At 34.1% G+C, this 26,860-nt stretch overlaps 1 protein-coding gene across 2 annotated transcripts in view; it reads left to right on the forward strand.

Annotated features, from left to right (window-relative positions):
- The window catches only part of LOC149076070 (sperm-specific sodium:proton exchanger-like), a 113,832-nt gene that overhangs the window by 52,238 nt on the left and 34,734 nt on the right, over window positions 1–26,860 (forward strand). For both annotated transcript variants that reach the window (XM_089243593.1, XM_089243595.1), the window contains exons 9-12: window positions 951–1,247; window positions 7,322–7,516; window positions 21,974–22,159; window positions 25,730–25,894. In XM_089243593.1, the coding sequence (XP_089099719.1) occupies window positions 951–1,247; window positions 7,322–7,516; window positions 21,974–22,159; window positions 25,730–25,894 (843 nt within the window). The remainder of the gene's footprint in view (window positions 1–950; window positions 1,248–7,321; window positions 7,517–21,973; window positions 22,160–25,729; window positions 25,895–26,860) is intronic.

A 26,860-nucleotide genomic window follows, 5' to 3' on the forward strand; every position in this document is an offset into this window, starting at 1 on the left:
GAGTAAAATATACTTGTAGGTATCGGGGGAACCACCAAAACTAAAGTGCTTGGGGCCTTCAAACGTCTTAATCCGGCTCTGAGTGAACACCGTACGTGGATAACGTTGTTTAATAAAAGCATTTTTTTTTAAAGTTTAAAGAAATTAAAAGATTAAAAATTTAAAAAAATATTTAACATAATTTTAAATATTTAAAAAGAAAAAATTAAATTTTGATTAAATTTAAAAGTTATTAAAGTATGTAGTCAATTATATTTTTGTAATGAATTACAGAATGGCATATAATTTTGGTCCCATCAGTGGCCTTTGTTGGCAGGCTTTATTGTATAAAATTGTAAATTATGGACAGAAGGCAGTTAAAGTTGCTGTATCTCAATCTCAGAGGGAAACAAAGGGATACACATATATATGGGTACATCCTATTGATGAACAGGGACCCTCATATGGTATTTTTAAGGGTATTTATGGGAAATAATTAAAAAAATTCTGCGCAAAATCATCTTCAAAAAGTAGCCTAAGATGCGGACGAATTCGCTCCACATCCCCATCATGTGAATAGCTCCGAATAACCCAATTGTCAAAACGTCTATGTGCGAATGCGGAGCCCGCCATTATGTTTTGACACATGCAGACAACGTCCGGACCCACATGAACATTTCCTAGGTGCGGGGAGTTTTTGGCTTATCTGAAAGGCTCAGTATATTCCAATTGTTAAAACTTCTTCCGGACCTGCATGTGAAAGGCCTCTATGTGGCACTGTCTTTAGTATTGCCAAAGCACATTTACTGAAAACAAGTTTCATTTCCTTTCAAGATTTAATTTTATCAGTATTATGATATTCACCTTATCTTTGTTTATTTTTGTAATTTTGAACCATACTGGTTTGAAAAATTAATACAAAATAATTATGTTACAAAACATTTTACTGTCTTTTTTTTTCTCCTATTCAGAAAGATTACTTTACAAGATTGTCAACATATCAACATGTTAAGCCAGTATCTCCTCTACGAATATACATACGTGAGCAGTATAGAACGAGCAAGGGTTTCAAACGCTCTTGCTTGAAGATTTACAAGAGTGGTTGGTTTGAGCCATTAATGTGTCTAGTCCTAGTTTTGAATATCATACCTATTTATATGCAACTGACCCACTCTTCCGTATTTGGTGACCAGGGATCAATACGGAAGCTGGTATACTTGCTGAATGCTGCATTTCTTGCTATATTCATAGCAGAAGTCGTTATTGTGGTAAATGTTTTTCTTTTTATCACAACATACTTTTACAGTAAAACCATTTACAACATATTACAGTAAAACCATTTACAACATATTACAGTAAAACCATTTACAACATATTACAGTAAAACCATTTACAACATATTACAGTAAAACCATTTACAACATATTACAGTAAAACCATTTACAACATATTACAGTAAAACCATTTACAACATATTACAGTAAAACCATTTACAACATATTACAGTAAAACCATTTACAACATATTACAGTAAAACCATTTACAACATATTACAGTAAAACCATTTACAACATATTACAGTAAAACCATTTACAACATATTACAGTAAAACCATTTACAACATATTACAGTAAAACCATTTACAACATATTACAGTAAACATAATTTAACTGTGTATATGGTTTCAACTATATATATAATAAAAATCGCTGCTGTGGGTGAAAAGAGAATTTTTCTAATACAAAAATTTTTTTGGCGCCTGTTCAACTTTGTATCAACTAGATTTGACTATGACTATGTTTCATTTGAAAATGTATTGTATTACGAAGACACCCATCTAAATAATAATTATCTGGATGTATCAAACTAGCTGAACATAATGTTTTTGCATATCTTATTGGTAGATTTCCTTTTAAAAATACAGAATTGCTTTATTTTCAAGTAATGGCTTGATAGGCCTTTTAACAAGCAGTGGGATTCAAATAATTTAGCAACCAGTTTGCTGGAAATTAGTTGTTTGAGTGGTTGTATTTGCAAATACCATTTTCTTTAAGCTGTGCATGTAGAGAAAATACTTGAACATACCATTTGTGCACATGGAATATTGTCATGTTCCCCTCTCCCAGAAAAACTGGGCCATTCAGGTAAAAAAAAGCAGATATTTGTTTTCAAAGACATTGGGTGGTTGTCCAGGCACCAACCTCGGAGGGAATCCGAACTTATCCATTAAATTGCTTCTATTATACATAGATGAGCAGAGTAAAATACAAAATCATTATTTTTTTACATATGGTTGAACCCAAACAGCTTAACATGGTATGTTTTGATATAGTCTCGATGTTCACTAACATTCCCATAACTGGTAGTATTTGATGTCTTAAAACACACAATTTCTCACAGCCTGAAGTAGACGATATATGTAATCTCACATTCACATGTGTCTTACAAACAGCTTTCAGTTTTGATGATAGGTTTTACACCCAGACAAATGGCTTAGCAATGGGAAATCCCATCTCTCTAATTTTGTGTGATACATATATATGGAAGAGTTTAAAGGGAAGCTATTGAACATTGCGCCCTTTTCATTTTATAGGAGATATGTGGATGATACTTTTGTCCTTTGGGACAGTTCCAAAGATGACTTCGAGCAATTGTTACTCATTATGAATGATATAAGCCCTTATGTTCAATTCACAGCTGAATTTGAAACAAATAAGGAACTACCTTTCTTGTACGTACTAGTAACTAAACAAAAATCATATTTCCAAACTTCTGTCTATCGTAAGTCTTTTTCAGTCTCACTACCACCTTATTTTGGATCTTGGCACCCCATGCAACAGAAACTGTCAGCATTTCGCACTTATGTAACAAGAGCATTTAAGATCTGCTCTTGAAACACATTAGACCGTGAACTTGAAACCATCAGAGCAATTGCTAAAGACAGGGTTCAACACCAAGATAGTTGACGAAATTAGTACAAAATTCATGAAACTGCAAGAGTGTGGTGGGAAATATTACACAATCCAGCTGTGGAAAATATTACTGAAAAGCCACTCACAATGAAAGATTAGTTATACCATACGATCCAATAGTCTCACTTAAGTTCAAGCAGATTCTCAAAACTTTTGTTTCAAACCTCCCTGAAGATGCTGTACCACAGAATAAACAATGTGGCACTTATTATATTCCATGTGGTGGTTGACCGCTTGGCTACATAGGACAATCAAGGAGACCCATAAAAACTAGATTAAATGAACATGCTCTCTGTGTTAAAAATCAAGAATGTGAAAAATCAATCATTGCCGCTCACTGCTGGCAAGAGGGCCATAGATTCAAATTTCAGGAAGCTAGAGTTTTTCACTAAGTGAAATCCATGGCTGATTTAGATTTCTACGAATGCACATACATCCAGACCTTCAAAAATAAATTATTAAACAACAATAAATCAACACCACCAATCGCAGCACCATGGCTTAAATTAATTACGAGCATGAATTTAAAGAAAATTGAAATAGACCAACCGGATACCTCCATTTTTTGTGCGAGCAGCCAATCAGGTTGTTGCAAAAGACACGCAGGCATTTCGCTTCATTCTTGACATGATGTTTGACTTGATCAGACGTATATTTTTTCGTTCTGCTGAGCAACTGAGATTGAAGATTTGGTAATCAATCCAAGTGGGAAACTCGGTCAGCGTGATATTCTTATCCTCTGAAGATGACACCCATAATGTGTCGAAATGCAAAAGAAATTTTTTAGTATTTCCTGGTATTTGCCTTATTCGTTGATGATCTTTTGAGTATTATTAGGCAAAGTCATCTACTCTTCCGTATTATTGTTTTTGTGCACTTCCAAAGTTGCCAAGAAAATTGTCCCATTTGAGTTACTGTTTATGACCCATGGAAGGATGGATGACCCATGAAGGACCTTTTGGTCTAATAGTGTTTGTTTTGTAGTTCTTTTTTGTCTTGTAGTTTTCTTTTTTCTTTCTGTTTTGTATGTTTTTATGATGTTTTGTCTAATAAATAAAAAAATATGTTGAGCTCAGATGTGTCATTCATGTTGCAAAGGGTTGTATAGTTATTAAAATATAAAAATTAAGTTCTTATTTAGACACCCTGTACTCAAAAATCTAATGAGAAAGTTGTTGTCCTGTCTCTCCTGGGGCCAACAAAAAAATTGTTTATTTGTAAGTGCAATATTCTCCAAGATATTTGAATTCAAAAGTTGGGAAAGAACACCGAATTTAACGGATAATGTTTCTTTTCCTCGTTTATGCTATTCTTCCCCAACTCTTAGTTTTTTTAAATTAAAATATATCAGTGAATATATTGCACTTATAAAATGAATTTTTTTTTTTTTGTTGGCCTTAGGAGAGACAAGGAAACAACTTTGTAATTGGTTTTTTTGAGGACAGGGTGTCCATATGAAAAGTTAATTCTCATATCTTGATAATTATACAACCCCTTGCGACATAAAACTACTCCCCTATTAAATTTCACTTCTGTGACATGGTGCACATTACCTGTTGCATACAGATATGTAGTAAAACCTTTCGGTCATCACTCAAGTTGGGGGTCATTCAAGTATTATGTCAGCATCGATGGAGGGAGGGGGTTTCCCGATTTGATGGCTTTTGATGACAAGGGGGGAGGGGAGATTTGGATGATGCTTACATCATCAACCACCCTTTATGAAAATATGAAATATTCTTAGTGGCATCTTATTCGGTGTGCCAAAAACGTAAAAAAAAACCCTTTCGATAGTTATTGGTCACTTGAACTAACATTCTACCTATTGATAAGTCCCCTACAGAGCCACTTTAATTATCTATAAATGTTTTACGGATCCTTCTAGTGCTCTGGAAATGTTTCCGGGCCGCTTAAGTGCTCTACAACTGCGCCACATGTCACTCAAGGGATCTCTAAATGTGCCATGAGTCGTTTAAGTGTTCTGTAACTGTGTTGTGGGGTACTTAGATCATCTTTGAATGTGAAAGTGGTCTTTGAGGCCTACTTCAGTGATCTGAAAATGTGTCACGGGCCAGTTAAATGCTCTGGAATTGTGCCACGGGTCATTTAAGTGATTTGTAAATGTGCCGCTTAGTTCATTTTTACAAAGTTAGGTTTGGGGGGCAAGCCACATTAGGTAATCTTTAGGGCCACATTTGGTCTGCGGGTCACGGGTTTACCATATATGGCTTAAAGGGTGGGTCGCAATGAATTTTTTAAAGAGAAATTTTGAGTTCTTACCCTTCAAATAGCTTTGAAATTAACATAAATTTATTATAATAACATATAAAGGTATTTTCTTTCGAAATTTAAATTTTTAAAAAAATAATTTTTGCATTAAATAATAATTTTTTTCGTCTGGGGGGAGGCGCACGAGCCCTCTATGCCTCCCGCTCGCATATGCGCGCGTTTCTGATCCCACCAATATTCGTAAGAGGTAAGGGGCAGTGATGGCAAAATTTTGCTGACAAAGGGAGAGGGGGGTCAAAAATGTCGTAAAATTTGCTCACGTAATACTTGAACGGCCCCTTATCCAGAAATTATGAAAGTTTAAGCAAAGTGACAAATTAAACGGAGTGCCGTCAGTTTCAATGTTTATAAATTTAAAATATTATAAATTTTAAATAATACGCTATTTATCAAAATATGAATAATACAATATTCAAAAAATTTATAGATAATAAAAAACATAACAAATTTTTGAACTTTTTAAGCATTTAGTATTCAACTGATCATAATATAGTTAAATACACTGGTAAATTTACGATTTATACCAGTATTTTTTTTTTATTTATTTTTTTTTTTGATTTACACTAATCAGAGCAAATGTTAGAATAGTTAGCATTTCTCTACAACACAGTTTAATGCACATTAGTTATATATGTGCATGACACATTTAATTTCAGTGATTTTAATTTTTTATAAGTAGTTCATGGTACGAATATGAAGTAAATTTGAACATGGCCAAATTTTCAACTGGAAAAAAAATATCTGATTTATAAAAAAATATATTTTGTTTAAATTGAAGTCCTTCATTAATGGGGGGGGGGCCCATACAAGAATTATGTCTAGCTCAAACAGTCCCTCAAATGTTTCAAGAACTTCTGTCTTTTTAGTCGAAAAATTAACTTCCTCTGTGCCACTATCTTTGTTTGAGCGGTTCCGTTTCGGTATATAAGGCTTTTATGGTCACTTTCAAACATATAATAGTGTTGTATCAAGCTTTTTCTTCAAAGGAAACCATAGAAATCATCCATTCGTCTCTCAAACTTTTCCCACAGTGATGAGTAACCAAGGGTTATCGTTAGTGGTTCCATAATAACATTGTTATCTATGGAAGCCAAACGAGACTGAAATAAAGTTACTTATTAGGGTCACGACTTACTGAGGTTTTACTGTATGTTCACACGCACTTGTAGCAAAAAAAAAAAAAAATGGATTTAATATTAAAACTTTTGATGCTCCCAACATTCCCCCCCCCCACAAAGTTTTTTTCCCCTCTTACTCTCTCTTTTTACATATATTTTCAACTTCATATCAATTACATTTAATTTATTCAAAAAAGTCCACAATAGTTTCCATATTTACAGTCTTAGTGAGAAAGTCTGCTAAACTTATCATTACTGCTTGCTTACTTGAATTTTATGATTCCCCTTGAGATAAAATCTTCCAAAAAATTCCATTTTAAATTTTTCTGTCAAGTTTTTACAGATGATTCAACATTTTTACAGAAATCAATAGCAGCTTGATTATCTGAATGTACAATTATAGGCAAATTCAAAAGTGTTCTACAATTCAATTCAGTTAATAAATGTTATATCAAAATAACTTGTTTTGTAACTTTGGCAGTTGCAAACAGTCCAACCTCGCATGTAGATAAGCCACCATACCTGTGTTCATTAGATTTCCAATACAATAAGGATGAACCTAATATAATTATTAAAGATTTTCCACCTTCCACACTGTCCCCACTAGTGTCAGCACTTCCATTTAAGTGACATTCTTGGCCACCGTGGAACAAAACGCAATTTGTGTTGTATCTTTTAAATATTGGAGAGTGTTTTTTTGATAAATTCCACTTCAGTAAATTAAGCACTACTGATACACATGATCTTTAGATGGTTACAATCTCCAAGTATAATCACAGGAATAAATATGTAAAAAAACAGATCATTATATGTGCTGCAAAGAAAGAGTAACCTAGTTGAACCAGTTACATAAAATGTCTTTTTATTATTCAATTTTCATGAATGAATATGTATGTATGAAAGTTTGTTATCCATTATTAAAATGCTTGAATTTGCTTTCCAATTTTTCATATATTCCCGCAGATGTATTCTATAAAATTTAGAAGGTATTCTATAAGTTTCTGGAACTGCTACGCTGCTTTTGTGACTGCACTGGGAATAATTGACTATTTGATTGACTTAAGTTTGATTGATTTTGAATGGATTGGCCATGAATATACCGCAATTTCCAGATTACCCAGACTTCTTCGTTTGATTCAACTATACAATGTGTTCATAGTATGTAGCAATTCTATTTCTATTTCTAGAATATATATATATTTCATTTATTTATTTTTTTTCATAACTACTGAAGAAAACTATGTACAATACTCACATGTTCTCAATTATATAGTCAGGAATAGGAAATTCTATTGAAATTCTAATAGAGAAGGTGAAGGAACAGTCTGAATGTGGAGTGAATTATTTGGAGATATACACCATCTTTATTCACAATCACTAGTTTCATATAGCACATATTATGGATGCACGCTTATGAACAAAAAGAAAAATATCCAATTCTCTACCGTTTATAGCTAGGTTACAAATCCAAGAGAAAACTAAAAAAGGCGACTCCAGCACTGTTAGATTTTCACAAGTGGTGAAGTGTGACATCACTGCCACATACTATAACTATAAGCGGTCACTGCAGAGGAATCCGGGTTTCGTTATTACATTGGAAGACATAAGAAAAAAATATATGCAGTGAAACCTTTTTTTTTTGCAGACATTGGTGCGACAAAAAAAATTCATCCATAAAAGAGGGTCGACCGTTAATCAGGAGTTTGGAAAACATACTTTTGTTATACATTAGGAAATTATTATTTTGATGTAAAAGAGAGATGACCGCATCTGAGGGATGTTCATTAAGAGTGGTTTTACTGCATATTCACTTATGAAAAAAACACATAGGCCTATTTAATAGCAATAGTCTCTTTCACGAACATTTTCCAGTCCTACTTATGTTTGAGGGGAGTTGATGGTGGAAAAACTACACTCTAATAGGAATGTCATTAACAATACTATTTAATCATTGATTTATTACAAATTTTTTACACACATTCTTTGATTGTATGTGCTATCCTATGCAGGTATAAAGTTTTACGAATCTAGGGTACTTAATTTTTTGTAAATTTAAAAAAAAGCATTAAAAACAGCTTGCATGCACAAAATACTATGACGTGAATTTCATTTACTTAGTTATTTACAATAACCCCAGAAGGCATAAAATGCGCTTACAGTGGAAAGTAATAACAAAATAAATAATGATAAATAAAGTAGTAATATTAAAATAACAATGAATGAAAAATAAAATTAATCAGAAATAATAGGCAGAAGGGAAAACACTTTGCATACAAAGCCAGGCCGAAATCCTCAATATCAGAAGCAAATCTTGCATGGGAGACGCATACAAGTTCTTACGGCAGACTGTTCTATATAGACTGTTCTCACCACACGGCATCTGTATCTGTTGAAAAAGCAATCTCTTCTTGCCGTTGGTATTCTTATTTGGAAGTCATGCCTCCCTGGGTTAACTCGTCTGTCCATTATCTCGGAAAAAGGTTCTCCCGATGGTAGATAAACCATTTGGGGGACTAGTTTGTAGTGCCTTCGCCATTCCAGTGAGTGCAAACCCAGAAATTGAAGCTTTTTGAAATAAGCCGCTTATGGCATCTTTTTGTTTGATAAAGGGCCTCTGACTTTTCGAGGAGCTTTATGTCCTTAATTTTGTAAAGGCTCTATACTTTTCTCCGGAACTCCAGAGTCGGTCGAACATACACATAGAAAGCACATGACAACGTATTCCCATCACACTTGCTGTATGCGGTACATAACATGTATGAAATTTTGTTTGCTTTTTACAGACTATGCCATGATAATAAGTAAAATTGAGGAGATGAGGCTGATTGCAATACCTAAATCCACACATTTATCTAATTGCTGTAATGTTTCATTACCTAATTGATCATATTCAGGATTGGTCCATCTGCTTAAATGCATTTTGATCTGCTTTTTGATGTTGAAATAAGGACTTTATACTCACAACTCCACTGGAAAAGTGGTTGGCATGCTATTCTTAGACAACCAGTGTTTTCTACTGAAGAGAATAACTTCACATAATCAGTGAATTGCAATAGAGGGATAGGTGACACAGCCTGAGTGATACCGTAAGTTTACATATTAAATAAAATTGAACCTAACGCTGATCCCTGAAGGACTCTGCTTGGCACCTGGCATTCGCTGGAAATTATGCTTGCTGCACGAACCTGATAAACCCTCTCAAATTATCCTCACAATTTTATCAGGAAACCTGTGCCAGCTAGCTTCCCCATTAGTAGATATCTGTTTACTTTATCAAATGCCTTTTGGAAATGGATGTAAATTACACCAATCTCTTGTCCTGAATCAGTTCCATATATCATGGCAAATCAACTTTTCTTTTTTCTTTCTTTCAAACTGAGCAAAACTCAGGTCTATCGCCATGGGCAATTTACTTTCTAATGAGTTGTGCCAGAAGTGTGAACCTAACAGTCTGAGTGCGTATGTAGTGTTGAGTTTGATTTTTCATTGCTGCCATCTATATTTCTGAAGTGAAGTGTAATGATTAAATTACATTTGTACTGTTTGTAGGTCTGTTGCTCTCTGTGGTGAGACTTTTTAAAGGGGAGATCAACTCATGTTCACGCCTCAAAGTTTGGGAACCACAAAAAACCAACTTCAACTGACCACCACTGTGGCGATGGTGGGGTTTAAACCTGAACCTAGCGATGTGAGTCTGTCACATCGACCTGTCACTATGACCACTCGACCATCGCAGCAGCTGGCAAATCAACTTTTCTTTTTTTCTTTTAAACCAAGCACAATTCAGGTCTATCGCCATAGGCAATTTACTACCTAGTGAGTTGTGACAGAAGTGTAAGTATATGTACCTAAGTCTGAGTGTATATCTAGTGTTGTGTATGATTTTTCAGCGCTGCCATCTATATTTCAGAAGTGAAGTGTAATGATTGAATATTTGTACTGTTTGTAGGTCTGTTGGTCTCTGTGGCGAGACTTTTTAACAGGGAGATCGGTTTGCATTTGCTCCTTGAAGTTGGGAACCACAGAAAACCAACTTCAGCCAACCACCACCGTGGCGACAATGGGGCTCGAATCCGGGTCCCCGCCATGCGAGTCCATCCCTATGACCACTCGACTACCACAATGACTGGCAAATCAACTGCTGCACTGGCAGGAAGTCTCTCGAAATGAAGCCAAACTGAATTGAGGGGATTAGGCCTATCGCGACAGTAAATGGGCAATGCATCTCTTGAAAACTTTGCAGGATATATCAGTTTACAATACCAGACAATAATTATTCAGATCTGCCCTGGAGCCTTTATTCTTAAAAATGGGACTAATAACCGCAGTTTTCCAAGATCATGGAATAGATCCGTAGTCATTGAAGGATGTGAAGACAGAGCTTAGAAATGGAGATATCGGTTCAGAAAGACATTTGTAGAATGTAATTGAAGGAAAATTGATTCAAAATAAAGGAAACTGTTCAGTTCATGAAATGAAGCAAAAGGTTGAGATTCCATTTACTCATTCTTATTTAATTTTAAATTATTTTGAAACTTAAATTTTAAAATATAATTTTAAATAAGCTTGAATCAACAAAATCTCAGCCTTTTGCTTCATTTCAAATTGAACAGTTTCCTTTATTTTGAATCAATTTTTGTTAAATTAAATTGATGTCATGGTATTTTATCATGTGCACAAGTTGTTTTTAACTCTTTTTTTTTCTTTTTTAAATTCACAAAAAATTAAGTATCCAAGATATGTAAAATTTTATACCAGCACATACAATCAAGAACGTGTAAAATTTTTTAAATAAATCAGTGGTTAAATAGTATTTCTAATGATACAGTTGAATCCCATTATAACGAATGCCAAGAGACCAGAGGGATCACTTCGTTAAAATGAAATTTTGTTATAAAGGAATTCCAGGTTACCTAGCATTGTTCCCATGTAAACTTACTTGAGGGATTAGGAACGTGTTCGTTAAAACAAGATTTTCGCTATAACAGTATTCGTTAAAACGAGATTTTTGCTATAACGGTATTCGTTAAAACGGGATTTGACTGTATTTTTATTAGAGCATAGTTTTTCAACATGTTGAAGATATCAACTTCCCTTAAATAATTGAAGTAAATTTTTGTACAAAATATGTAACTTAAAAATGCCTGAATCTGCTATCACATGCAAAATCCTGTATTACCTGTGAATAAAATTCGTGGCTTCATCCTCTGTTTACTGATGGTACTTCAAATGATCACAGTTAATCAGTGGAATTATAAATTGCTTTGGGTTGCTGGAAAATGACAGGAAATGCTTACCAGTTTTTTCTGTGTGTTATGGAACATTTTATTCTTATCCATAATTGATAGAGTTCATATTGATTGAAAATCTAGCAGGCATGTTATTAAACCCTGATAACTTCCTCCATGTAACTTACATCCAAAGTTTCAGGCAATTTTGTTTTATCCATTATTATGAGGGGGGGGGTGTTCAAATGACAACCATTGGAAACATGGTGCATGATGATCTGTCGGTTAAGTGTGAAATGAGCATGCATTAAGGAAGATGTATTAATGACACGCTGCGGGCTGAAATTTTCTTGTTAGTTCCACTTTTAGACTCGTTTTGGCATGTTGAAAGTAGCTAATGTAGTTCAAAATTCATTGAGCATAACAAGAGCGTGATAATACCAGTGATACCAGGGATACAAGCCAAAAAAGATTCACTAGAGGATGAAACAGAAAAATTCATGGAAGGCATATCAACTGTCAGTGGCGCACTTTTTTTTTTTTTTGTTAAGCTTGTCTGAGCTTGTCTTGCAGCCAGTTTTCTCCCACGTATCTCATTAATATGGATCGAGCAAGTAATAGATGTAGGTGATTTCTCTCTCCCCCCTGGGTGTGACCCAGGTGATTTTTCATGGCTTGTATAGATACTTATTAGAAGGGAAAAAATGCTGTTGGCATTATTGTGTGCATCTGTTAAATTCTGATTATTCAACAGTCATTTTTCTGCTGAACATCTTAAGCTGCAGAAGTTCCCTTGATTAGCAGGGGTGCAAGAGCTGCGCAGAAACGGTTCTCTTGCTACATGGTGCACCAAAGTGCCGAATCCCTGCGCATTTGCGCCAATTTTTGTTTGTGGTTCGCGGAGGTACTGCTAATGCACTGTAGTGCGTCAAATACCCGGCATTTAGCCCTCTGAGGATCATAGAAGATTCACAAAATGGTTTGAAAAAAACCACTTCACCTTCAACAAAATGTTTTCAAAAGTGGGCAGCTAGAAAATGCTTTCCCCCCTTCTGCTCCGCAGGACATCGAGCAAGGGGTGCTAGGGATTTGACTGAAGTGGCATTTGTGTAACGCCCACTTAATGCCTCTATTCTTTAGGCTGAACAATAGTGGAACAATAGAACCTATGGATTTTTGCCGAACCTGCTCAATCGTTCTGACAGAGTAAGAGTTACTTACTTGTTCCGGTTTAACTATTCAGAAATACATATGAGGGAAATATGCTGAAAATTTTGTATTTTAGGTGTTCTGCATATGAGATAATTTATAATTTAGGTGTTAAAAAAATAAAGGAGGAAAAGTGTGTATAAATCTTGAACGTATAATTTATGCTTTTTTTTTTAGATCATCAATCTATTTTAGGGGTTCTTATCGCATCGCCTTCAGAAATGGGTCGTACAAATCCATCTGAATTATAAATATACATATTTGCTGTTCCACTAATTTCACAAATAATGACAATCGAGCATTTTGTTTGTATAGGTGTGTACAAACTTTTTTTATAGGCGTTTGTATTGTTATTTAATAGGCGCTTTCAGATACAAAATATAAGGCTTCTAAAGTTGATCATTCTGTTGAATTTGTGTTACGGCTAAAAAAAGTAAAAAAAACCCAATTTAATTTAATACTGTCTCATTTCCGTTTTCAATACTCGAATTTTTTAGATCAGTGTTTCTCAACCTTTCTGAACCCAAGGACCACTGAAATGTCTCATACAATTTTTCAGACCACATGTGTCCCCTATTACGGGACATTCCTGTAATTTTTGTTCCGATTATTTTTTTTTTATACAATTTGTTCCGTTTTTTTCAACGAGGCTTTATTTAAATTTGTAAATTTACTGAAGTCGTGAATGCACAGACATGCATTCATGTTGCAAGGGGTACTATAGTTATTAAAATATAAAATTTAACTTCCTATACGGACATACTATGCCCAAAAATCCGACTAGAAAGTTGTTGCTCTGACTCTCATTATGATGTCAAAAAATTCCACGTTTCTAAGTGGAATATTCACTGAGATATTCGAATTAGAAAAATGGGGGAATGTTGGGGGAAAATAGCATTGGAATGCGGGTAAACTGTTTTACCACATGGAAACGTGGAATTTGTTTTTGTTGGCTGCAGTAGAGAGACAGACAGGCTACAACATTTTAATTGGATTTTCGGGCACAGGGTGCCCGTACAAAAACTAATGTGTTTTATTTTAGTAACTAACAATCCTTTGAAACATGAATGACGTATCTGAGTAATGCTTGCTATTTGGATACTTTTTCTAATTGGGAGTATGCCTCTTGTGACAACGTTCGCCAGTAAAATGCTGTGCGTACTGTTACCTGTGCCCCCGTATATATTTTATGGTAAATGCACAAAAATTTGGTTATTATGCATAATTTCAGACCATTCTGACAAATTTGTTAAATTTTCCGAATTTATCACATTTACCGGTGATAAATAGACAAATACCGATGTTCAAGACAAAGAGTCAAAAAGTCCGACTCTTTGTCTTGAATGGCGAGTAACTCCAGCTATAAAGATTATTTTGTCTTTCCACTATTTGTCTCTGCTACTGAAGAAGGAACTTCATTCAGTTCTGAAACGCATCTAGTTGTTGTTCTCTTTTAATTTTTGGTATACTTACGTTGTTTTCCCTAGTATATTGTCTCACCCAAAAGGTAATTCCAACATTCTAAAGGTAACATTCTAACGATAGCTAACATTACAAGATTGATAATAATTTATATGTTTTTATCATTATAACATTATTTTCATTTAATTTAATTCCTCCCATCACGTACGGGAAAAACTGATAAGTGGTTGAATTTGGGAATATTTCTGCATGATTTGTTCCATATTTATGCTATTTATCAACTACATTCGGGAATTATGTGTAATCACTGATAAAAGCGATAAATGTGGGAAAATTAATCTACTTTATACCGACGCGATTAGTGATTACGCATAATAACTGCCGTTTATGGGTGATCACCGATTTTTCATATTTACTGCAACATATACACATGAGTTCATACCATTCTCACAAAATGAGTTGTGATAGCTTTTCAATGAAGTATTTTCTCTAACATACAGATGTGGGGTAAACGAAGTACTTGAAAATTATAATGAATATAAGAAAGACACCTGAAGTAGCAATTATTAAATTTGTGAACTGAACCGATAGTAGAAAAATAAAAGAATGAGAAAAGGTCCCCATAAAAAATACAGTAGGCTAAAAAAATTAAGTAAAATGTTCCGCATTGAAGGCATTGAGAACTAGCGGCACATTTGCAATATTAATAATATTCTCGCACATTTCTCGAGGATTTCTTGCATTAAGTTTGCACCATCATTTATGTCTTCCTCTTCCGACTGTGAAATGGATGATTTAGATGATTCATTTTCTGAGCTTGATAAAAAAGCTCTTCTCTGTCACTCATTTTTTTTTTTTTTACATTGTTTCAATATTGTCGCAAGTTAAATTCCTTAATATTCCTTAATTCCTTTAATAAATTCCTCTCTCCCAGCAATAATAATGTTCCATACTCTTCATTAAATATATTCCACACCAACATTCGTAGTGTTAGAGCAAATTTTGATCAATTATTGTCTACTTTGGGCGACAACATTGAAAATATAAATATCATTGTTTTGTCTGAGGTTTGGATCTTTGATTATGAAACCACATTTTTTAATATTCCTGGATTTAAACTCTTTTCATGTTGTCGCGAATATAATAGTTCAGGAGGTATATTGGTATACATAAACGAATTCCCCAATTTTAATCAAATATCTTCTATAACTATGCATACTGCTGAAATAATAGCCCTAGTTGAACCATCTTTAAACATGACCATTTTTTCTATCTACAGATCCCACTTATTCCCAGTAACAGAATTTTTTAATGAATTGAAACTTATTTTAAATAATACCAAATGTAAAAATATCATGATCATTGGTGATATCAATATTGACCTCTTGAATACCGAATCGAATATTTGTATTGAATATATGGATTATCTATGTAGTTTGGGTTTTCAACCTTTGATTCAAAATATAACCAGACCTCAGTCGGGAACATGTCTCGATCATATCTTCTTGCGTCATTCCCCAATACTTACTAATATTTATTCATCTATATTTTTCACTGATATCACAGATCATAACCCTATACTCTGTAAATTGTTATTCAGTAATATTAATGTAATTAGTAATGGTCGCAAACTAAAATGTACTGCTAAAATAATTGACTACAACAAGATAATTAGGTATTTGCAAAACTATACATTTTCATCAAATGCTACTGACCCCTGTGACTTGTTCGAAGAATTTGTATCCAAACTTCAAACGATTGTTCAAAACCATACTAGAAACGTCAACCACACAAGATATAAAATCGAACAGAAACCTTGGATCTCACACGAACTAAAACATCTTATAAAAATAAAACAAAATCTATACAAAAAATCTCGAAAATACCCTTTTGATGTTTCTATAAATATAGCTTATAAAATTGTTGCTCGTATGGTGAAGTCCCAAATTAGGATTGCTAAAAATAATTATTACCCCGAACAATTTTCGAAATCTGACACATCTAAAAAACGCTGGAAGTTATTGGATGAAATAATATTCAAAGATAATAACCAAAATTCATTACCAACAAACTGTGACAACAACGCCCTCGCCCAAAATTTCAATGACCACTTCGTTAACATTTCACCACTCAATATTAATATAAATGATGATTATAAACACTATATCCAGTCACACATAGTCAACTCAATATACCTCACTCCAACTTTTCCGGAAGAAATTTCAAAAATTATTAAGACTTTACTTGCTACCGGGTCTTCCTCAGATACATTGAACTCGAAAGTTCTAAAAATACTTCCTAATAACATCTTATACGTACTCTCAGACTTAATAAATAATTGTATTACAAATGGCGAATTTCCCGAGTCATTAAAATTAGCAGTTGTAACCCCAATTCCTAAAAATGGTGATCCGAATGATCTCAACAACTTTAGACCGATTTCAGTTTTGTCGTCACTTTCAAAGCTTTTTGAAATTATCATTAAGAATAGAATGTTTTTTTTTCCTCTCGCATGTAAATTTTTTTTTCTATCAATCAATATGGTTTTCTTCCAAACAGAAACACAGAGACTGCCCTTTTAACATTCACTAAGTATATTGTAGAAAAAATTGATACATCCAAAAAGACTATTGCCATTTTCCTGGACATAAAAAAAGCATTTGAGAGTGTCGACCATCGTATCCTACTCAATAAATTACATATTTTTGGTATCAGAGGTAATGCACATAAATTAATTGCTTCTTATCTTAGTCATAGATCTCAAATAGTTAAAGTTGGATATAATCTTAGTAATCCATTAGAAACAATCAAAGGCGTACCCCAGGGCTCTGTTCTGGGACCATTATTATTTAACATATTCATAAATGATCTTTGCAACATTGAATTAACTGGTAAAATCATAACATTTGCAGATGACACAGTATTGCTTTATTCAACTGATGACGACCATTCACTTGCAAATTCGATAAACGCCGATTTATTAATAATTCGTAATTGGTTTATCAGTAACGACTTACAAATAAATGTAACAAAAACGAAGTTTATGTACTTCTCTTCTATGACTAATATAAACTTCAACCATAATCTGATATTCCACAATAATAATTGCAAAAACATTTCAACTTGTAACTGCCAGTCTCTCGAACAGGTTTCCATGATTAAATACTTAGGTATTCATATTGATCATAACCTCAGATGGAAAACTCATGTAAAATATTTGCAAAGTAAACTTCACTATGTAATTTACAAACTATATTACCTAAAACCATATATAGATCACTCATTCATGTTAACACTTTATTACTCATTATTTCACTCCCTTCTGTTATATGGTTTAGCTATCTGGGGTGGCGACTTCATTTCAAATCTTACACCAATAATAAAACTTCAAAAAAGAGCAATAAGACTTATCACAAGTGATTATTTGACTCCTTCAAAACAACTTTTTTAAGTCTTGGAATCCTTCCCCTACGTCAGCTTTATTTCTACAAATCTACTGTAATTATTTTTAAACGACAATTTGCTTTACCTCTGAACAGTTCCCGTTTCTCAAATAGATTGAACAATATATATTCTCTACCACTTATCCACAAAACTCTTCTGAAGAAGCATTTTACTTACCTCATCCTGAAATTTTGCAACTCTTTACCACCTGCTATCCTTAACATTACTAACTTATTACCTTTCAAAAGACACATGAAGTAATATCTTTTTTCAATCAGTGACATCGAGAGTTTCTTTTGATTTGGCTATGCTCCTCAATCAGTTAAATTATGAATCTATTTGATCTTAAGCATTGCAACATTATATTGATTTATATTTGCATATACTTACCTGAAAATCATGCAATGCGTATTTCATAAAATTGCACTCCTTGCTGTTGCCAAAAATACTACAAATTATGTGAAAGTTTTGTTTTGACATTTGATTTATTTCATTTATTTATTTTTTGAAACCCCCTCCCCATTTTGTGTGTGCGTGTGTATGTGTTTTTCTTATATTTCGTTTTTCCGTTTTAGTTTGTTGATGTTGTTTACTAATAAGTAACTGTGTTCCTTATTATTCATTATAAATTTGCAATGTATCATCCAGTATGGGTCTCTAGACCCCTTGGCTGATTTTTTTGTTTCATCTTGTATTTATGTAAAAAATTAAAACAATAAACAATCAATCAATTAAAATGAAGGTGATGAAGCAGTCAATTGATAATAGGCAACTGAATAACCGTTTTTGAGATAGTTTCTTATCAGGAAAGAAACAATTTCAGCTAACAATAAAAGGAGGGGGGAAATGGATTTCAAGAAGAGGGATATCGAGGGGAAAGGAAAATCTTTATTTCTTTCACTTGCTGGTACTGATGTTACGTTTCTTTCAAACTTGCTAGTACAATGAATAGGAATGTATTTTGTACAGGTTATACGGGGTATTTATCTCAACGCAAAGCTAATAAAGCTGAATAAATTCCTAAAAATTATGTTGAACCCCCCCCCCCCTCCCCGTGAACTTCAGTATCTCTGCTCATTACTATGTGCAAGATTAATAAAGATTAATAAATTACAAGAAAAATAAATCTGAGATCAAAGGATCCACTTATGGACCCTTTGTCACCGATGTTCAAATGATGAATTTTTTTCACAGAGTAATTTCTCAATTACAAACGAAAAACTCCTTTACGGTCACTCCTCTTTTACAGACAAGTTGTTTTGTTCCGCAGGGTGTCTGCAAAAGAGGGGATTCACACAGTATTTCATTCATAAGCGGGTGCAGGCGCTTCGAACGAGGGGGAGGGGGTGGATTTCCCTCCTCCACTCTCCGCCTATGATAATACAGATTTATTTTTGGGGAAACGGAGGGCGGTAGGGGCAAAGAGGCAGGGAGGCTGACCCGTGCACCGACCCTCCAAGCCCATTAGAAATTAGGAAAAGAAATTATACAGTGAAACTCCTCTAAGACGACAGGTTAGCCTCTGATCGCATACAGAGGTGGCCGCGAAATAGGGGTTATTTTTGTATTATGTCTATGGAGCCTACTTTCTGTCCTGAGAAAAACTTGCCACAAAGGTAAGTTGGCCAGAGAATAGGGTTGGCCGCCTATGAAAGTTTCACTAGATTTATGTAAAAAAAATTGAAATATCAAAAGAAAATATGAAAGGTTGCGTAAAATTTCTATGATAAACACAACGTTTAATAAAAAATTATCGACATTGATAAATTGACAGAATGAAATATGCTACAGTAGACTGTAGGGCTTTACAAGAAAATCTGTTTCCCTTTGTTGATGGGAATTATCTGATATCCAAGAATGCTTCTATTTCACTGCTGAGTTCCTAATACCTCCCCAACCCAAAGTAGTCTTCGTGATAATCCTCGAAGAAAACCGATGTCAAACAACACTCAATTGTTCATTTGTGTTTGTCTATGTATGAGTATTTGTGTTATCAATGTGTAGAAAGATACATGTGCCCCACAACTCTTCTTTTCCTGTGTCCTTTTATTTTAGAGATCTTCAAGTGAGGGGCAATCTGAAGATTAAAAATGGAGAAAGGAAAGGGGCGTATGACATGGCAGTATTAGTGTCCAGTGCAATACAAAAGATATGGGGGGAGGAACTGGGTTTCTCCGACGCAGATGTGCGTTCCTGGCACCATTTTTGGTGAACGCATATGTGAGTTGCTGCCCCTTTTGGTACACTAGAGTTTTGACACACATATGCGTCGCAGCCCCTCAGCTGGTTAAGAAAAAGAAGCATGAAAAGTTTTTTTATGGGGCGCGTTCTTTCTGAGATAAGGAAAAAGATACGAAGGGGGGAAACTTCAATTTTTTTCACTTCTCGCCATCTACCACAATCGCGTTATCTCGTGACCTTGGAAAGTAGTTCTGCTACCTTGGAATACAAAGTCCTGTACTGTTATTGGTATAACCCAGGAGCTATCAAAGTCCCTGAATGTATATGTCGAATTTTCCGATTTTGGAGTTTTTTTTCTCCTGCGGGTTATATACTGAAAATAACGGTAAGTTCGCGGCTACCAACCAGCGTTCAAAGACAGTCTATCTACGGCGTAAATTCGCTTTATTTCCCACAAGATTGCACACGCACCTTTGCAAAGAATCGAAAAGGGGATTGGTTTACGCATTTAAATTACCAAAATTTTTAGAAGATCGTTGGGAAAAAACAGGCAGTTTTGTAAAAACTCTAGCTAAAATATCCATAGTTTTGTCATCTAGCCACTATGTGGTTGTGTGGTTATCGTCGGCAGTTGCCGATCATAACAATTTCACATTGCGAAAATCCGCATTTGGCGAACAGGGACGTCTCGAGGAAAAAAATCTCTACCCATGCAGAAACTACTTTTTGGTGCTACTGACCACTTTTTTTTGTTTTGTTTTTTTTGGTCGACAAAGCTTTTTTCACTCTTTCAACTCCATTTGGCACCCCTTTCCTATAGCGGCGCCAATATGGCCGCACGGTCCACCCCCTGCATTGGTGGGGAGGGGCATGCTCTTAACAAGAGTCAAAGAAGGAGTTTGTACTAGGAGCATGTTTATTTTACATAACTTCTGTGAGATACCTATTATATATAAATGCCCTACCTTTCCAAAACGTGTTGTTAGAGAGGATGAAATGTTTGCACCCTGTCTTGTTTTTCACACTCCCTCTCATGCATTGCTGGGATGGTGCATTCATAGGCATACGCAGAATTTTTTTGAGGGGGAGGTTTCAGATTTTTTTTCCTTCTGAGGGGTGTTCACTTTTTTCTCCTTCAAAATAACACTATAATCTTGGCTCGGGGCACCCCCCCCCCCAGTGTACGCTAATGGGAACATTACTCTCATGTATTGCTGGGATGTAATAGTGCATTCTATAATTTAAGTTTAGGAATTGTTAATTTCTTTGTTGGTGAAACTTTATTAGTGAGACCAGTAAATTGACATCAGTTCGAGTTGATGGTTTTTGCTTGTAGTATTTGGACTATTGGGGGCCGAGTAAAATTTCGAGAAACTGAAAGGTAGAAAAACAAGCTTAGTGAATAAAGAGATGCAGAGTTGTAGAAAAAAAATGCCATTATCTGACTATTATTTTGCAAGTTAACAATGATTGTATTTCAGTAAATCTGTTTTTTAAATCCACTTGAGAGATGAAGAAACCTACTCTCACAACACTTCCATAGCCCTGCCAAGCATTAAATACTCAAGCATATAATCGGCAGACAATGTGTTGTGCTTGTCCAAGATAAGAACACAGGTGTCCAATGATACAAAATATCATGGACATACTTTGGTATAGGATTATGACGAATTCCATTCGAAACTGTTCACTACAGAGAGTTGTCCAGGATACTAAGGTGTCCAAAGTGACAGGTTATATATTGTAATTATTTCAATTCTTTTTATCATAAATTCCTCTTTGAAATTTCTTGAATGTAGCTCATTTTTCTTTTACTTACACTTATTTGATGCTAAAAGCCGTCTGAACAGTGTGAATATGATTTAGGCTGTATTATATAGTCTAAATGTGTCATACAATAAGAAAATCTTCTCATTCATGTTTTTACATTTACTAATGTTTTTTAAGTGAGATAATTCCCCAAAAATCAACTGAACTAAAAAATGCTCATGAGAATTACACAATTTATTTTATTCCGAGATGGCATCAAGTATTAAAATTACTTTCTAATTGATAAAAAATCTACTTTAATAAATTTTTTTTCAGTCGAAAAGTTATTGTTTAACATTATTTCTGTGTTTTTAATTTCAAGAGGGCTCTGCACAGCTTTGTATCTCACCTGAAACATCTGACATCCCTTCACTATTACCAAATGTTTGACTTGGGTTATGGCTATGTACGTTCTCAACAAGATGTGATGGAAAAAATTCATTTTCTTATTGATTATGAGCCTTGTGCATCAGAAATGGTTTCAAAATCAGAAAATGGAGAATTGGCGGTAAAATATTAAAAATTTTATCAACTCTCATTTTATACATTATATATTGAAAATTATTTTTCTTCTTCTTCAGCTTTTCTATATAGGGCCTAATCAATTTTTTTAACCCTTACAGCGGCAATGATAAGATAGCTTGCCAAACTTGATGTCTTGTATTTTAGCAATTACAAGATATATTGCGTCCTTAAAACCTACTTATTTTAGTGATTCCAAGTCCAGCTATGTCTGTACAGGGAGCTTTGTTTGCAAACAGGTTTTCCATTCACCTCAACTCGTCACATCAACTGCCAGTGGGTGGAGTCAACTTTTGTTCAAAATTTAATAACAGAAGGGTAGAGATAATATTATTGTTTTTTTCCTTTGGAGTAGTATAGAAATATGTGCACAGTAAATTAATAGAAAAATTTCTTTTCCTTTTTTTTTAAATTATTATTCTCAGTGTGTTGGGGGGGGGGGGGGTAGCAATCATCATCTGCACAAAATCAGAAAAATGGTGTTCTTGAAAAAAATGTGGCATTTTGCAGAGGGTATAGAAGGGGTTTTTGGTTTAAACCAGGGTTTTCAGGTTTTTGACACATGGCAGTTTTTGACAGTTTAAACCACAGTTTAAATCATCATGTCATAAACCCTCTGTCAAAAACGTTAAAACCTCAAATTTTGCTTTTCAATATAAAAATTCCCATTTTTTAAACATATGTTTAAAAAATGACTGTTATAGTCATTTTAAGGGAAGACAAATGTGAAAACTTTTGAAGAGGAAGTCAAATGTGTTTCAACTATACTTACTTCTACATAATTTCATAAAGCTACGAGCTGCATCCATTTGGCTGCTGCCATATATATGTATATAATTTATTTATTTTTTTGGAACTAGAAGATTTATAGATTAAGTTTAAAAACATGGGGAAACATATATATTCAGCCATTTTATAGCTACCAGAGTTAAAAGTTAATCCTGAGTCTGACTCGGGCTTAGACCCGAAAGTGTTAATCAAGTTTTTTTTTTCCTAAAAAAAATCACATAAAAGTGTCCCAAATATTATACTTTTCCCTTGAAAATATCATATTGGTTCATTACTAGCCAAAATTTGCCATTCTTACTACATTTTCTAACCTTGGGATACATTCTGGTGGTATGAGCTGGTACAGGTGTTTTTTGTTTTTTTTCCCAAAAATTCTCATAAAAGTGGCCTGAACACACATATAGATATATGTATTTTTCATATAAAGTGTACCTTAGTTACTTAACGTTACGTACCAGTACCGAAATTTTTCATTCTTACCATATTTTCTAACCTTGGGCTACATTCTGATGGTCTACCTTCAGCAAATTCACCAATGAGGATTGCATCACACATCCAAATGTGGTGTATTATCTCACAGGCTTCCATGTTTTTTTCCCTTCACAAAGAAACAACAACAGTAGTTACTTCACCATAATGCTGGGGCAGGTAGTCTTATAATCCAATAACACCAGTTATCCTTAAAGGACTGGTGTCGTACCTTCTTTTTAATATATTTTCACCATTACCCCCCAGTTAATCAAGGTTCTACCACAATAGTAAGTGATTTATGAAAAATAATTTGCTATATACAGAGTGATTACAATTAAAGTTCTGATTCCAAAACACTATACAATGAGAACAAATGGTTGAATTAAGTGAAATTTGCATGGATATTCCTGAAGCAATTGAATTTTTTTTTTTGGCAAGAGAAATCCTTAAAAATGTACAAGTAGATGATGCTGTACATGGCTAACAGTGTAATCCATTTTTTGTAACCACATCATTTTGGCAATACAACAGTATCAGTGTGTGTGGATAGCACAACTTTTATCAAGATGTACATTTCAACACGAGCAAAGCAGCTGCTGAAGAATCATTTTGACGATGACAGGATACGTGGTCGCCATGTTCACCTGACTTTATTCCTTTGCAACTTTTTGCTTTGTGGGGGGGGGGAGGGTTACTTCAAAATATGTAGTGGTCGAATTGCAAAATTAAAGATGGAGCCGACTTACCTAATGTATATTATCATCCTATCCTACCCCCTAGACTTTTGGTTCTATTACCACCTATGTTAACATGATATACTCGGATCTGTTGTTGACCATGCATTTTTACCTCGTAGTCAGGACACGGTGAACAACATATTTAGTATTTCTTGTGTAAGTTGTAGTAATTTGTTTAATGACTTCATTTTTGTGATGTTTCCATGAATTATGAAATCATGCAATGCTAATTAATTTATCATTTTGGCCTGACTGGGCATCGTTTCCATTCTGCAAGCAAATTTTCCACGGGTCAGATTAGTATAGCTTTGTTTCATTTTTAAGTCTTTTTGTCCTTCATCATACAAAATTTCATTGCTTCAAGTAATATCCATGCAAATTTTCAAGTCATTCTGATCAGTGGTTCTTATTCCACAGTGTTTTGAAATTGGAACTTTAGTTATAGTCACCCTAACAGATCTGTCAACTCTCTGGATTTGGTCCGAAAATGCCAGATTTTTTAAACATTTACAGGTTTTCCAGATTTTAATTACATATTGCCGGGTTTGGTGAAGAGGGAAAAAATCTAGGGAAAAAAAATAAAATGATTTTTCGGGTTAAATAATCGAAATTCTTATTAAAAGAAAAAGTTTGGATGACCCCCATCATTTTTTGCTTTTCAAGACAGAACACAAACTTGAAGTTATTTCATTACTGAAATCTGAACAGCACAATGTATGTATGTATGGCCCCTGAAACCTTCCCAAACACTTGGCGCTATTGCCCATTTTTATTTAAAGAAAGAACAGATTCCTACTGTCCCCTCTTTTTTGTTTGTTCCTAAAGAAAAGCTGAAGGTCAAATCCTGGGAAATAAAATCTTCAGATAGTGGTTTTATGTGACAAAAAATAAGAAGAAAAATTAAGTTCATAAAAAAAATTTTTATATCGTGGGTTTTTATTCGCTAAATAGGGGTTTGATTTAACATTAATTTTCATCTGAATTAAAAAAAAAAAAATACTCAAATAGTACTTGTAAGGTTCAGGAGAAGAGAGTGGGAAGAAGGCCTGGGAGAAACAGGAGTCCCGAGAGAAAGGAAAAAGAACGAATTGAGTCATTCGAAAAAAAGGGAGATTGGTTGTTGGGGAAATTGAACGTTTGTACTGTAGGGACAGGACGGTTTCGTTGGAGATGTTGGATAGTAAATGAAATAAAGTGTTGTTTTCTTTTGGGAGTCTAGAATCCAGTTATTTCATCCTCGAATTGTAGTAGAAGTACAGCCGAGGACCTACGACTGATAAGAAGACAGGGTTTACTGTACTGTATGAGGGTTTAGCTGTATTATTATTTGGCAAAATTCAAACATGTATAAAAACAGTGTTTTAGGAAATCAGAGATAAAATTATATCCATTAAAACATGCCAAGAACAAAAAAAAAACATCATGAAATTGGAAAAGGGAAATGGAAAAGTATCATGACATTATAAACTGTAATTTATCACTATTTTTATGTGAAATTGTTGGAAGGATTCTTATTTCTACATTGTTTTATTTATTTTTTTTACATAAATTGTACCTAGATGTTGAAGAAGTTGTCCGAAGCTGAACAGAAAGATCCAGGCATTGCAACTGCTTTCAAATCGCATAAATTGGCTCACCTAGTTTTGAATGATGTATTAGCTGCCATGGAGGAACTAAAAACTGATGGTGTAGTAGATCAAAGAGTATACACTGCATTGAATAAGGTTAGCAATGAGAAAAAAAAAATTCTTTTCTCATTTCATCTATATTGAGAAAAATTAACTTTATCATTTAAAATCAAAGACCATCAGGGAAAGAAAACTTTAGCGTGCTGTTGAAATGCTTGTTAGAGATCTTGTGAGGAAGATACGTAAGTGGTGCCTCATGATTCAATACTAATACATCACCAAATTCATGCTAAATAATGAAACTGCCAAATCTTGAGACAATATTTCATTATACAAGTCTACAGGAAAATAGATTTTATTATCAGGATCCTTCGCCTCACTTTTCTTACACTCTGTATTTAATGTATGACAACTATATTTTTACAGATGGTTTTTACTATGCTATTTCTTTAGTAAATGTTTGTAAAAATAACTGCCGCTGCCCAGGTTTTCTCCATATACTGGGAGCATTGAATGAGTGGAAAACCAGGGTAAAGGGATAAACATGTCTGAAATGCATAGTTTGGAAACCATGGCAACCAAAGTAAACATTCCAAAAGTCAGACAATGTCTGATAGTTTTTGCCCATTTTTGGCATTTCTCAAGATTACCAACTCTCAAAGTAGCCAATTGTTCCAGTCAGGTCCTATTTGATATGCAAGCAGAATTTGACATAGATCAGCCTAAAATGAAAGATTTGTATAGAGAACATGCAGAAAATAAATTTTATATACAGCAGACTCTCGACTATCTGGCTTCCATACTATTCAGCCTAGTTTTAGAAACAATAATACATTAATGAATTACAATTACCTTTCACATTTGTATAATAATTTATCAATGGACATTAAAATAAGTTAATATTTAATAATTATCCTACGTTTTAAGTTTGTTTTGTTAATTTTGAAAGGGTGTGTACTTAAAGGGAGGACTCATTAAGGAGGAGAGAACTAATAAACACACAACATACCTCTATGGTAGTAGGAGTCTGAATTATGTTTATTAAGAGTAAAGATACACAGG

Source organism: Pholcus phalangioides, unplaced genomic scaffold (genome assembly GCF_987345545.1).
Source record: "Pholcus phalangioides strain wild (caught in Gottingen) unplaced genomic scaffold, Ppha-v1.0 ptg000015l_1, whole genome shotgun sequence".
Classification (NCBI taxonomy): Eukaryota; Metazoa; Arthropoda; class Arachnida; order Araneae; family Pholcidae; genus Pholcus; species Pholcus phalangioides.